General features: G+C 31.3%; 1 protein-coding gene across 1 annotated transcript; it reads left to right on the top strand.

Annotated features, from left to right (window-relative positions):
• The first annotated feature begins 5,720 nt into the window (after positions 1–5,720).
• On the top strand, positions 5,721–15,879 carry LOC136979502 (patched domain-containing protein 3-like). The gene is made up of 4 exons (XM_067275508.1): positions 5,721–6,226; positions 8,558–9,039; positions 11,126–12,528; positions 15,793–15,879. The coding sequence occupies exons 1-4, from the start codon at positions 5,721–5,723 to the stop codon at positions 15,877–15,879; spliced, it is 2,478 nt and encodes an 825-aa protein (XP_067131609.1).
• Positions 15,880–15,988: the final 109 nt, after the last annotated feature.

The following is a 15,988-nucleotide window of genomic DNA, read 5'->3' as shown; positions in this document are numbered from 1 at the left end:
ATGTAACACAGCGATCTGCTTTTGTATATTCTCAATATCTGATATTGTAGAAATAAATATGTAAAAAATTTAATACTTAAGTTTTATAAAAGAATAGAAAAATTTAAGTCAATTCCGCTCCCTGTTTTATACATACTATAATTTACCTATAAAAAATTCGATTTTGCTAAGGTTAATCTTGGTTACACATGAGCGATCTGCGAGGAGATACCTTCCAGAAAGGCTTTTATGAGAAAATGGTCCCTATTCAGGTGTTATAAACATTAAGAAAACTAGGAAAGCCTCACTTAGTTAGTCCATTGGCCAGGCGTGAACCCACGACCAACTATTAGTTTAATTAATGGTTTTATCCACTCGAGCATTTGTGGGCGCAAGATTTTGCTAAAAAATGACTTGTTTTCATAAAGCAAAATACCAGATAGAAAAGCTCGAAATGTGATCTATAGAGTATGTCAGTATGCGATTTGGGTTATTAAATGCTTCAGGCGTCAGAATAAACATTATTTAACTGTAAATTTCTGGAAATATTTATGGAAATTGATTGTTTATTTGGTTGAGTGGGTTCGAATTGATCTGGATTGTCAGCCAAAACTGGCCTGTATAGTTTTAACAGTACAGTCTGTTACAAAAGTATAGGAACACCATAAATTTTGTGTATTTTCAAAATTTATTTTGAAAATATTACTGAAAATATCATTAATTATTTTTTTATCATTATTTTGACTATTTTATCGGGTTTTTTTTATATTTCGTAAAGCAGCATAAATTTTTTTTACAAATATTTATTTTTTATGTGTTACAAAAGTACAGGTACAATTTCTAAAATTACATAAAAATAATTTTTAAATATATTTTTAACACTTTTAATATTAGTTTCATCCCTTTTGGCTACAATTACTTGGAAAATTCTGTTAGGCAAGGAGTTTATTAATTTTTTTAACTGTTCATTCTTAATTTTATTTCACGCATCCATTATCGCAATTTTCAATTGATTTACATAATCATATTGTTTCCTATTTTGAAAAACAATGGCTGCTAACATCCCCTATAAATTTTCAATGGGATTTAAATCTGGACTACGTGAAAACCAGTAAATTACCAAATATTTTTTTTTCTTAAACCAATTTTCAGTTGACATTGAGGCATGAATGAGAGCATTATCTTGTTGAAACTTCCATTTATGACCTCCAATTAATGCACCAAATGTAATCATATTATACAATAATTCTTGATACTTTTCTGAGTTCATATTTTGTCAACAAATACTAAATGAGTTTTACCTCCCCATCCAAAACCACCCCAAATCATTACAAATCCATCCCCTTGTTGCCGGCTAATTTTAACTCTGATTTCTCTTCTTAAATCATGCCAATAATATAAAAATCCATCAGAGAAATCTAAATTAAACTTCTTCTTACCACTAAACATTTCTTGCCATACTTCAGTCCATCCCATCCTGTCTTTAGCCATTGTCATTAGCCTTTATACATTGTCATTGTTTTTAAAATTTCTCCGAACAGTTGCATGAGATAGGCCTACATCTACTGGTAATTCAACAGCAGCTTGCCTTGTTGACATGTTTTTATAAGTTATAAGCTTCAAAACTTCTCTCTCATTCTTAAATGTTAAACATTTCAGCCATCCTGACTTCCTGTTTTACCAGTAATTTTCACCTTGTTGCAAAACATTTAGAATAGCATTCGTAGATCTATTTACAGCTGCAGCAATTGCCTCAGAGACTTGCCTCAAATAATAAATTTTACGTATTTCTTGCTCCTGAAGTATAGTTCCACGAAGCTTGTTGAATATGTTTATATAACATTAAATAAAATATTCAAAAAAAGCCACCAGGAGAGTTAAAATGATGACATCTAACGTAGTGGTAATATTTTTAATTATTATTATGATAAATTAATTTTTAAGAGACTTTTAAATGGTGTTCCTATACTTTTGTAACAGAGTGTATATAAAATCACGAAAGTAGTACCGAAAAGAAAAACATATTTTGTGTGCAAGGTGTTTGTCAGAAGTTGTGCAAAATATTAAAAAAAAAAAATATATATATATATATAATAACCTATTAATCGATTTCATTCGGGATATTAACGGTTATATTTTACAATATATTTTATTTCGGATTAAATACACTTTAATTTGTATAATGTTGAAACAGCTATTTTGTCGAATATAGAATCTTCTAGTAGTTATCAAAACCTGAATACATCTAGGCATTATCCTGTACAGAGGCAAATTAAAAGTGGATGTTACTTCAGGTGGGAGTGTGTTTTAATCGTAAAATTATATTGATAAGCACAATACTGGATATCGAAGGCCCCGGCTTATTTACTTATCTAGCCTTACCAAAAAAGTAGAGCTGTGTATGCACCGAACGTCAATGCGCATCTAGCTTTTACGAAAGGTAATCCAGGCCGGCATCTTAACGATTACTCTATCTTTACACTAGGATTTTTACTGCACCAACTTTGCTTGAAAAATCTTCTGGTTTATAGATCAAAGTGACACTATTTCCGCAAACTAGACAGACTGTATTTTTATGGATGAGGACGTGCATGTTCTCCAGGAGGATCGTAGTATTGAGCACGCTAGTTTAGCAGCTTCTAGTTCTTTTTAGAACGGTAAGATAGAACTATTCCAAATCAAACTAAAGGAGAACCAGAAAAATAAACTCGCCAAACACACACACACACACACTCTCTCTCTATACATAAGATATAATTTTTCTATACACTCCATATAGTAGGAAACTTATATTTTCATCTATTTTCTATCTAGCCATGGATTTATTCGTATATTACTATAATTTATTTAATACAATAGCACTTAGTTACGAATAAACTATACTTTTCGACAATTTTTATTAAATATAAACACGGAAAACACGTTATCATCTATGCACATGTATAAAGTTATTCCATCAATCTGTTCATTCTAATAAACACGTGTTATCATTTTTGCATCTATAAAAATTAGTAACTGAATAAATAATTGCAAAATACTTAAATTAATAATATTAAATAAGACTTACATATGTTTAAATTTAATTATATGTTCCTATATATTAATATTAAAAAAATGGATAGAAGTGTTCCTGTTTATAAAGTTCGTAATTACGAATTATAATTAGTTATTTAAAACGACATTAAAATGTTTTAACATTCTTATCTGATTATATGAACTTTGCGCTTTAGGAGATATCTTTATATCATAGTGTTTTTTAATGAAGTTATCACAAACTGTATGGGTATAGTGACACATAAACTTAACTCCGACAATTATTTTTTTGCAATCGAACAAATTAGTAACTCTGGGTAAGTAAATATACCAACACCTTTAATGATTTTAGTTATATTTATTTAATTACTATTTTACTTTTTTTATTTAATTAAGACTAAAACAATTATAAAATCAAAAATCTTTTTCTTGCTTAATTTATCTTCACTTCTTAGCTAAGATACATTATAAGTTATTTAATTTGAAAGTTAAGAATTTGAAAATGTATTATAGTCTTTACTACGTAAAATATTACTTAATTAACAAAACTTTTTCGGGATCTTTACGTTTTTTATTAACACTTATTCTCTGTATATGAATACAAATATAAATATAATTAATTCTTCAAATTTAATCTTAATATTTTCTGTTACAACGAAGATCTGTAGGGAATTTTATGCATTTAAATTACGAATATTATTATACACGGATATTCCATGCTCTACCCTTGACCTCTTTAACTAATGTAAATCTGGTCATTAGACTTACAGTGTTTTCCCACTGCAGCTGTGTTGTAATTGATAATAATTTATGTAAACAAATATATAATAATAATAACTCATGTACATGGACGACATAAAACTTTATGCATCCACACAAAAACAACTGCATCTACTCCTACAAATCACACATTCATACACCAACGACATACAAATATAATTTGGCCTAGATAAAAGCAAAACATTTCACATAGAAAAAGGAATCCTGAAGAAAGAAGATTTTGCACTTGGAAATGGAGACGTTATTAAATCCATGAAAGAGTGCGAGTTCTACAAGTATTTAGAATTCCAACAGGCCAAACTAACAGAACATGCACAAATAAAGCAAAGATTAATTAAAGAATACCAAAGTAGGTTTAATGCTATTCTCAGAACACAGTTAAATGCAAAACACACAGTTAAAGGAATAAACGCACATGTCATCCCAGTACTCACATATTCTTCTGGAGTTATACATTCGACTCACACAGATCTCGAGCAACTCCAAATGAAAACAAGAACAACACTTACTAAGCATAAACAACATCACCCTAAATCTGCCACAGAAAGATTAGCCCTTCCACGTAAAGATGGCGGACGTGCCTGATTGAAATAGTTAACCTTCACTACAAATAAATACAGTCACTGCGAGAGTTATTCTACAAAAAGCAAGAAACATCCCAGTTACATAAAGCAGTAACTCTAGCAGAATTGAATAACACACCATTAAATTTACACTCACATCATATGGACACGACACAACATATAAAAACCATAGACACCGTTAAGCAATCGCGGGCTCAGAAGGCACTCCATGGCAAGCTTCCTTACGACCTGGCCTAGGATTTTGTTGACAAAACTGCGTCAAACAGCTGGTTAGCTCGGAAATGCCTCTTTTGAGAGACGAAAGGCTTCATGATTGCCATACAAAATCAAGTCATAAATACTAAAATCTACGGAAAACACATATTCAAAGATACAACACTCACAAACGAAAAATGCGAAAAAATGTCACATCATGTCAGAAACTATATAACACATCACTTCTGGATGCAAGCTCTTGGCACAGAAAAATTATTTACGTAGACAAAATCATGTGGCAAATATAATACAAGAGCTTGCAAAGAAACACAAATTATTACCCATTCACGAACCATACTACAAATATATTCCACAGACAGTATTGGAAAACAACACGCCATAATCACAGATTTGGTCTAAGTGTAATTTGGTCTAAGTGTGAGTGTGAGTGTGATATAATCGTGAGTGTGATGTCTGGTCTGTCAACAGACCAGACATCACACTCATTGACAAACACAATAAAACCACATAAATTATAGACGTATCCATTCCAAACACTCACAATATACAAAATAAATGCACTGAAAAAGTCAGCAAGTACACAGAACTCGCCCAGGAAATAAGGCATCTGTGGAGGATGGATAGGGTGCTTATTGTACCTGTTGTTCCCTCCTCTACAGGTGTGAAACCACACGCACTACACAAAAGCCTGGGCACAGTACAATTGAATAGAAATACATGCATCACACTACAGAAGGCCACTATATTGAATGCATTCCACATTGTTAGGAAATTCCTGTATACAGACACTGACACTGACACACTTACTTTATTTTAGTTTTGTTTTGGTTGCCTGGACTCTGGTTCGGCATAGTACACATCCACCGGTGTCAACCAAGTATAATACACTAAACCCAACATAATAATAATAATAATTAAACTGTTAAAAATAAAATGAATAAAACTTAAAGTAAAGAGCGCCTTTAGCTGAAAATTATGCAGATTATTTTAATTATAATCGATGTCATTAATAATAGACCGTATTTAACATGTCTTTTTCATGTTCTAATTCCTTTACTTTCTAATACAAATTTTACTTAAACGTGCTTCAATGTATGTTTACTACGGTCTCATATTTTTTTTAGAGAAATGAAGCATGAAATTTTGAGAAAAATCGTTTCTGTCACATTATCTCGGATTGGTTACAACGTAGGATGTTATCCTCAAATATATATCGCAATTCCGTTCATATTTTCAATTGTGTTTGCAACGGGATTATTAAATATATCATCTGTGAAGGACATAGAATATATTTACTTGCCATCCGATGCAAGTAGCAGATCAGATAGAACAGCTATCGAATCAATATTTCCCGCAAACACGTCACACTGCGATTACAGCAGAATATCTAAATTCGAAGCGGCTATAGTTTTGGTGACATCGAGAAATGAAACTTCCATATTGGAAGAAACAATAATTGAAGAAGTCATCAAACTGGACGAAATTATAAGAAATGTCAGTTTTCTATGGAATAACGCATTCGTTCGTTATGAAGATTTATGTTGTAGAACGGATGAGAACACTTGCCACGAAAATTTCGCTTTGTCTTTAAAAGGAAAGACAAATGACATCAAGAACAGACTGTACAAAATCAAGTAAGTATTCACTTTACGTATAGAATGAAATTTTGTCAACTAAAATTAATGGTGACCAGAATTTAGGACTTACTTTTAGCATAGACCAAATTTATATTATTCACACGAATGTGTATTTGGGTCAAAATAAGACAAATGTTTACTCCGTATCTGGTTTGCACACTAGGGTGTTTGGTAGGCATTGTTTAATGCAAATAAAGCTGTGGGATATGATCAGGTTGTTTTTATTACTTACATAGAACCAGGAAACATCGACAACGTACTAGGTGTTTTTTAATTATTTAATTTAATTTTTGTACAATTACGAATCGGGTGGAGAAGATAAAATTGACAGCTTACGAGTCGTTTTTATCAAGAAAAACTCTGTATAGGATTGTTTTGCTTATACTAAACTGTCTGAGATATTGACAGTTTGTCTTGCTTTGTAACTTACAGGACCTTCAAAAATAGATGAACTGATGGTTTTAAGTAACCATCGATGATAATGCAATGATTACAACTGGGTGCGATTCAAGCAATCAATTACAGCAACTATTGTTTTCATTGTGTTGCTTTTATTTGAAATCTGTGTAGTAAAGTCCCCATTAACCAAGATTCAATGTCAATTATGAACGAGTACATTGTGAACAAAGACAAGAGAATACATACAAAGATTGCGCAGTAGTGATGTGTAGAGTCGCAACATCAGTAGTGACTCTGCACATCAGTGCTATGAAATCGTCGAATATATTTCCTACTTCGAGCGAGTGAAACAGATAGAAGTCCATTTACCTATTTTACTTGGTCATCTAGTTAACTATTTCAGTTTTTCGGATATTTCTGTCTGTCTCTTCAGTTTAGCGCAAGCTAACTCCTGTTTCCTTTATCTTGTAGTTTTATTACTAATCTCTCCAGAGCTATGATGGATATGGAAGAAAGGCCCACTCTGTGTCATAGGGTAGAATGACTTCAAAAGACAGCAAAAATGTAGCAAATAATACAGAAGATGCCATTTTGAATCGGTGATTCTCTCATCGATGTATCTAATATTGGTAGATATATTGATACAAATATTAATGCATTACAAGAGCAGCATCGCTTCAAATACTCAGGCTACATTAGCAAAAACGTATTTATACTTTTGTTGAATATAACAAGACTGTACTCTTTATAGTTAAAAAAGTACAGAGTACAGTCTTGTTATTTTTGGTGGTCATGTTTTCATTGTTTTTTAAAAGCTGTGAAGTTTGTGGCCAAAGAAAATTGATTTACTTCGTTTATTTTTTAATAAAATACACCCTTTAAACCTTCAAATGAGCATATTGTTCGCATATTGCTCAATTGAAAGTTTAAAGGCAATAAATAAGTTTATGAAAATATTTTATCACTAAGAACCAACGAAATGATTACAAATTTGGAAGACACATGGAAACGTGTGTTATAAAGTAATAACAATTTTTTAAAATCTTAAATACAAACGAAAAAAGAAGCTGTTTCACCTATGTTTCCAGAATACACATCATTACAGCTCTTAACCAAGTACATAGTTTTCTTATCCAATCATACAGGACTCTTATAAACAACCATACCTACGAACGGTTTAACCACGAAGCAATTCTAGGTAACAAGGATCTTCTTGCAACCCCATTTTCTCCGCCAGTTGTGACTTGCACAGTCACTACTTAAATAAATGCAAGACGAATTTCATTAGGAGCATACATTGTGCAAGTGCGTTACATAAAATGATGATATATCCTCAACATCAAAAGAATCAGAAACTTTAATGCAGCGGGATATTATGCGTGACAGTACAAAAAAATCCTTTTACTTTTGTGAAATACTTACTTCCCCAGAAAACATTTATCAAACGGATTGCAGAGAAAGTTAACAAATAATAAAAAAATATTCAGAGACAAATGAAAGAAAATGCATCAAACGATTCTTGAGGTGATATTGAAAACGATTCCGATCACATTAATTTTTAGTGTAGTGTAATTGTATTGTATCAATACATGTTTTCAACTTTCTATAATAGACTTCTACAAAGACTTCTATAATAGGTTGCAAAATGGTGGCTCGTGTCTGATTTTAGCAAATAGAAGAAAGGAAACAGTGGTGACACACGTTCTAACCTAACCTAACCTATTCTAACAATTTTGTTGGTAATAATTATGATAATTTATTAAAATAGGTTAGGTTAGAAGGTGCGTCCCCACTGTTTCCTTTCTTCTATTTGCTGGAATTTTGCAACCATAGGTAACATTAACCGATTTATATAAATTAAATAATATAAAATTTTATATAATTTATATTTACGTAATGAAACAATATACTTCTTGTGTTTACTTGCAGATATCCAATTGATAAAATTGAAGGAAAGCTGATAATCTCGGGTTTTGAATTTGGAGGTGTCACTGTTGATGACGAAAATATGCTTATAGATTCCAAGGCATTAAGACTGTATTATCAACTAGACCATACAACAGAAGAGAAGAAAGAAATAGCATTGAAATGGGAAGAAACTCTTTTAGAAATATTATCAAAAATTAATATGAATCATATTAAAATTTATAAAGTTCTTACTCAATCTGTCAATAACGAAATTGACCGATTGAGCGAGAATGTTTTATCTCTTATAATTATTATTGCTCCAATTATGCTGATATTCTCAGCAGTTTCTTGCTTATCGACAGATGCTCTCCGCAGTAAGTTTTGGTTGGGTGTTGCTGGCTGCGCATCCCCTTTCTTAGCTACTGTTGCAACATTTGGACTACTGATTTATTGCAAAATGGAGTATGCATCTTTGAACGTCATAATTATTTTCTTAATGTTAGGTAAGTTTCTGAAAATCTTATATTCATAAGCAAATATGTAATTGGTTTTAAAATTTAAATGCTGATAAAGAATGAAATAAACTACAAAATTTAACCAGTCTTCCAATACCCCTATACGTGTCTATGCAGTCATTTACCTTATATCAAAATGGGGATAGGATAATGCTTCTCTTTTCAAAGCTGTTTAGAATGAAACACGGTAATTTGGTCTAACTGCGGATACTTATGGATGAAATCCTGTACGAGAAGCAGAAGTTGAATTCAAATCAAACTATATTAGCGAGAAGATAAAGGTTAGGGTAATAAATGATTACAGTATCGTAGCATGGCAACAATTTCCTGCGAAACAAGGCTAAAATTTACCACTTTCATTTGATTGGAATGAATTCATACATATATTGTTCTTTCCATAACAAATTTTCCCACAGATGTAAATGTTGCTAGATGGGATGTTAAATGGGATGCCGGTTTCAGTCATCTTGTTCTACAAACGCCGACAAATCTCGTGACTCGAAAGTTGGCAACATAATTGGAGATATTCCTGGGCAACTTTAGCAGTGTACGGTCGAGCATTATGTTACTGGAAAAGACTAGCTCCACTGTAAGAGGAACATATGAGGGCTCAGGTTTTCCTGAATATATCTTTGTGCCATTAATGTCTTAAGTTGTTGTTAGTAAATAATGGTCTTATGAGATGATCTCCCAAATCTGCATATCAGCAGAATGGGCAGCGTGTCCATAAACAGTTAAAGCGTAAAAGCACTTATAAGCAATTCTCCATAGTTTTACACGGTGCTTACTCGAATCCAGAAATATACCGGAATTCGTAGCTAGAGACAACACGTTGCCAGGTTATATCAATTTATACTTCTGTCACGACAGCATTGTAAACAATGCTTCTGGCACTAGGCCCTAGCGATCGCCATGCATGCAAATTTGCCTCTGCTAATTACCTGCAAACGTACGGGAAGAAATAGGATTCCGTCCCCTTGTCTTTGGGTAGTGAAAAATACGTCGTTACATGTTGTACATGTTGTCACAAGATCAGACGATTATTTCCCCTGGAACGGTCAGAGCAAGCCTTCTGTATATGCATGCCTTGATATTATTCACTAATCCCATTCTTTCATCAAAATAAGCTTAGAACGGCTTAAATTGAGGAAAATTCGGCCATCCTTTTTCTGTTATCCTGAAGATGCGAATTTTTAAAATCTCGTCCAGCTTACTTTTTCCATTTTCGGCACTTTCTTTTCCATGGCACAAAAAGTTTTTTTTTTACATTCCGTTTGTGGATTCACTAGACCCACAATGGGGAAGACAGACGAAATGGCACAGGACCCAACCTAATAGGAACTTACTGTCGATATAAACTTTATGTGGAGGATTCCTGGATTTGATCTACGATCTATAAAACATACATTCGTAATGCCTTTGATTATACCGACAGGCCTAGCATTACAATATCATTAAACGTGTATAGGAACACAGTAATCCTTTGCGATTTTAAAGTTTTTCGTGGCAGCACTTGAAATCTAGACATAAGACTAATTATATACATAACTATTTGTTACGTAGCTGTAAGCCGAGTTTTGGGATAATTGGACAGTTCTATCGTCGTGCATAACTATTTTATAAGTGCTGACTTTCAAACATAGTCCGTTTAGAAAGATGCATGTTAAAGACGAATTATACAAAATCAACGGGGTTTTTTTCACGTAAGTAACAGCCATAAAGTCCTCCTGGGAGTCATACCCCTATGTAGCAATTCTCCATAAAAGCAGAAATAGTTTGTAGAATGGATTTATTTCACATATGTAGTATAAAATACTTTTTATATGAAAAAAACAAACAGAATATTACTTAAATAGTTTCAGTTATCAAACTGATACATTTCCTCTTATTTTTTATCATTTGTTACACGTGATACATTAAAACTGCATTAAACAACATAATAATGTACTATATAGGTTAACTCAATAATATATGCCAAGTAATTGTTTTAAACACATAGCATAGCGACAAACATATCACACATATAATATTATTAAAATACATCAGTAATCACGTATAAATATATCTATTTTAGGTATCGGTGTAGACGATTCCTTTGTATTGATAGCTTCATGGAGAAGAACAGATGTGAATGATCCAGTTCCAAACAGAATGAAAGAAGCCTATGCGGAAGCTGCAGTATCCATCACTATTACATCTCTGACCAATCTTCTTGCATTTTCTACGGGATTCATAACACCATACAAATGTATTCATATATTCAGCGCCTATTCTGCTGTAGCAATCGCGTTTGATTATATTTATCAGTTATTCTTTTTTGGGGGACTCATGGCTCTGGACGGATATAGAGAAAAGTATGAGCTGCATTCTGTCTTTTGCTGGCCAATTAAACGAATTCATCAGAAAATTGAAAACAGAAAAAAAATTACGTCAACACGAAATAAGGAAGAAAATATCTTCATGGCATTTTTCGGCAATATTCTCGGCGAAATGCTTGGAAAACCGATCGTTAAAACTATCGTGATTGTTCTCTTCATTATTTATCTAACAGGTGCAATATGTTGTGTGCGATTCATTCGAGAGGGAGGCAACTTATCTATATTTTTTCCCCACATTTCTTATATGTTTGAGTATGTAACCTTTGAATACAAGTATTTCTCTAACTATAGTCATCAAGTGCAAATAGTCATAAATCAGACATTAGATTACTCGAATGTCACTGTTCAAAATGACGTAGAAGATCTCCTGCAAAGTTTTGAATCTGCACCTTTTATGTCTGATTCGTCCACCACAGAAAGTTGGCTGAGAGAATTTTTGGCATTTACTAAATCTCCAGTTGCTAAGTTTTCGCTTTCTGGTTACAATCTGAGTAATTCTGAGGACTTTTTGACGGCATTTAAAAACGTTTTTTTAAAAATCAAAATAGCAAGCAGACTTAAAAATGATGTTATTTTTAACGAAGAAGGCGATAAAATTATTGCTTCTAGATTTCTCGTATCCAGTTACGATAACAAAGCTGGAATTGATGAACAACTTTTCCTTCAGACTTTAAAAAAAGTTGCCGATAACAATAAAATTCCTGTTATAATATACCATTTGAAATTTATGTTTTATGAATTGTATACTAATATTTTTTCGAACTGTATAAAAGCTATCTGTTCCGCGGCAGGGACAGTGATTTTAGTATTTATTTTATTCACTCCGAACATATTGTTTATTTTGTCCGTTGCCATCACTATTGTTTCTATTCAGATCGGTTTGATTGGATACATGTCTTTATGGAATGTCACCGTAAACACATCTACTCTGATAACTTTAGTGATGTGTACGGGATTTTGTGTAGATTATACAGTTCATACGGCCTACGCATTTATCAATTGCGAAAACAAAACACCAAACCAGAAAATCAGTAGTAGTTTATATGCTGCTGGATATCCTGTTTTACAGGGATGCTTGTCTACTATTTTGGGTGTCTCGGTAATCTTTTTCTCTCCATCAGATACATTTGTGATATTTTCTAAAATTTTGATTTTAATGGTGGTTTTCGCTTTATTTCACAGTCTTCTTCTATTGCCTGTAATTCTCAGCCTTTTCGATGGAATTCAGATTTCTCTTTTTAAGAAGAAAAATCACCTGTTCATTTGCAATAAAAATGATGTAAACGAAGTTGAGTTTGAAGTCTCAAAACATTATGAAAGTTAAGAAGTTACTCGTATATTTATTTGCTTTAATTTTGTACATGTAAATCGTAAGAGAATTGACGTAACTTTTTTAATAAGTTATTCTTGAACATTTATTTCTGTTTTACATCGTTTGTATATTTAAAAAATACTGACTTAGTAATTTTACATAAACAAAAATGTTTGTTTCTGTTCCTTTAGATTTTTGTTTTGTTAATTTAAAAATTTAATTTTTAAGTTACTGAATTCAATAGAATAGTTATAATTAAATAAATATTTCTGTTGATTTGTTTGTTTTATTTTAAAAAATAAAATATAGATTTGATGTTTATATCGTGTATAAAATTTCTTTAAAAAATGATTTATTGTATGACCTTTCTAATGGGTATCAGAATAAATATTTGTATATAATGAGTACAGTATATTAATTACTTTTATTGTAATAAAATTTCGAAAACTACTTGGAATTTTAAAAAGAAACTTCTATTTGTAATAGTTAACAAATGATTGTGATTCAAGCCAGAATAATATGTAAGTATACCTTAAAAATGAATGACCTGTGAAAAATTTACCGTATTTTGCAGTTTAAATAAAAACTTCTTACTTTTTATGTTTACGTAATTTTACTCTCACTGTTTGCACAATGTTTGCTTCGTTTTAGCATTCTGCACCCTCCGCTTTTAAACTTTTTATCAACCTAATATCCTATCCTTAGATATTACTAAATGCGATTGCAGGAGAGTATAGGTAATGTGTTATGGAATATGGAACTAGTCTTTGACGTCGTGCATTTTCCCTCACGCAACCTTTTCGCACAGAAAAATATCCTATTTCTAAGCCCTATAAAAATATAAAGGCAAAATTTAAAATATAAATGCTACGGACTTGTACTTTAACCAACTTTAACTTTTTAACTAGTAAATTCGTGTATTCCGGTTAAAATACTCATATATAAGTGATTTGACACCATAAAGAAATGAGTACGAATTGTGCAGTCAAGGCCGTAAAGGAAAGCTTCACCCATTACCACTCATTTGACCGGTTCTAGACACTTACATTTTAAGTTTTAATGGTTGAAAAAGTTAAGGTGTATGACATGCAAACCAACAAACTGCCTAATTTCCAATACTTTAGTACGAAATTATTTTTATTTATTACTTAGGAAAGGTAATATTTAGTCTGTTAAAATGTTTGTATGTACGACCTGTATTAAATTTAATCGTCAAAACAATTTAATACTCTCTCAACAATAACCATGTCGCGTTAACATTCATCAATAAATTGTTGCAAATATTTATATATTAGAATAATATTATTAAAAAACCCATAATTTATTTTCTGTGCGTATTACATTGATAACTGCATGGAATGAACTGACGTCAGCGTTTCTGTTCCAGCGACGAACGTAATCACATTTTATTGCAACTGACAATAAAAATCACCACTTACTATTGAACTATTTAGAATTTTAATTTATTAAATTCAATTCTAAAATAATTTTCTTTTAGAATTAACAATGAACATCTGTACATATGTGTATATTGAATGGCACGAACTGTTGATTTTAATAAACGGTTGTTATGATTTTTCTAACTATAATAATGAAAAGTCACGCAAACAGTGCAAAATAGCGAAATTAATATTAAATAAAGCTGTTATAAATATGCTGTATATATATATACACATATAAAAATTAGTTTCATTAAAGTTTTAAAGTTCTTAATGATAATATCTGTAATTGATGACCGGTTGTGATATGCTTTAATACCCTATTAGTTGTACTTTGTTCTCTGAAAGAAAATTTATCTTACGATATGTTTTAATCGAACTTTTTACTATTAAAACACACATAAGTTGCAGGCTCTACAATACGTAAGTACATATACCTATAAATTTAACAAGTATTCGATTTATTTTTGTTTGTGCAATGTTATCTATTCATTCAGTTTAAATTGAACTTATTTGAAAATAATAATTATTTCTTTTATTAAGTTGAATTTTGTTTGAAATTATATTTTGGTTTTAACATAATTTTTGTTTAAAAATATACTTATAATCTTTATTACGTAAAATATATTTGATAAATATTATTATTAGATGGCGTAGTATTTCGAAAAAATTCGAACAAAATAATTTAAACAACTATTCTTAAGACGAAGTATCAATAGCACTGGTATAAATAGTCATACTTAATGTTATGTACAGTACATAAAACTTACTCATGTGACCACCTGTATAAGGTGACAACTTTGAGCTGTACCGTTCGGTAGTCGTATCACTGTATAGTAAAACTACGTTAATACAAATTTGAAAAAGCTTCCAAATTCGCACTTTGTGTTAACGAATTTTGGGTTAAATAAACTTTACAGGAAATGACAAAAGACTAATTTTGACCTAGTTGCTTTATTACTTTTTATGTTTGTTTGAATAAGTAAAAATAAATACATAAAATTATGATTTTCAACATATACTTTATTGAGAGTACTGTAGCTTGAGAAAAAAGTCAATACTCTTTTTGATATAAGAGAAATTTGGTACAAAGATTATCGCTACAAGGTGTAAACAAGCTGCCCTATCGATTAGGAACAAATCGGATTTATTAGATGGGTATGCGTAAAACTTCCAAACTTAAAAACGACTTATATCTGTAAAGGAGGTCAAATAATCTTAACTAAATCAAAACCCATCACTCATTATGCCTCTTTCGCTTCAGTGAATACGAAAAAAGCTGGTTGCAATAATTTTTGTATTAAACAATTAAATATAATTGTATTCGCGAGAGCTCGACACGCTTCATATAACATAATTTTTGTTTGGCACGAAAATATGTTAACAGATATTTTGTATTAGCCAAATTGAATAACGCAGAGAAACGGAAATCTTCGCATTGACGTTGAATACGATCACACGATAACGGAATAACGGGGTTTGACTATATATACTGATAACATAGTACAAATAACATAACAAATACGTCCATTGTAACTAGTTAAATAACTAATAAATTGTAATTTAAACTAATGCGAAGTGTTTTAATACTGATTTACATTTTTAATAACAGAAAGACGAAGTTCCAGAGAATTTATCATATCTTGGATTCATCACTTTCATGTACACGGCTGAATTTTCACGCCTTATTTTGCAGTAAATATTTTTCTTTCTGAAAACTTTGATTTTGATAACATACTCAACATATTTTTCCACTACACCATTACGTTGCATAGTACACATGTTACTTAAACATTTTATTCCATTGA

The sequence above is a fragment of the Centruroides vittatus genome, unplaced genomic scaffold, assembly GCF_030686945.1.
Source record: "Centruroides vittatus isolate TY-2023 unplaced genomic scaffold, ASM3068694v2 contig_628, whole genome shotgun sequence".
In the NCBI taxonomy this organism is placed as follows: Eukaryota; Metazoa; Arthropoda; class Arachnida; order Scorpiones; family Buthidae; genus Centruroides; species Centruroides vittatus.
Note: the sequence above shows the minus strand (reverse complement) of the source record. Positions and strands in the feature narration are given on the sequence as shown.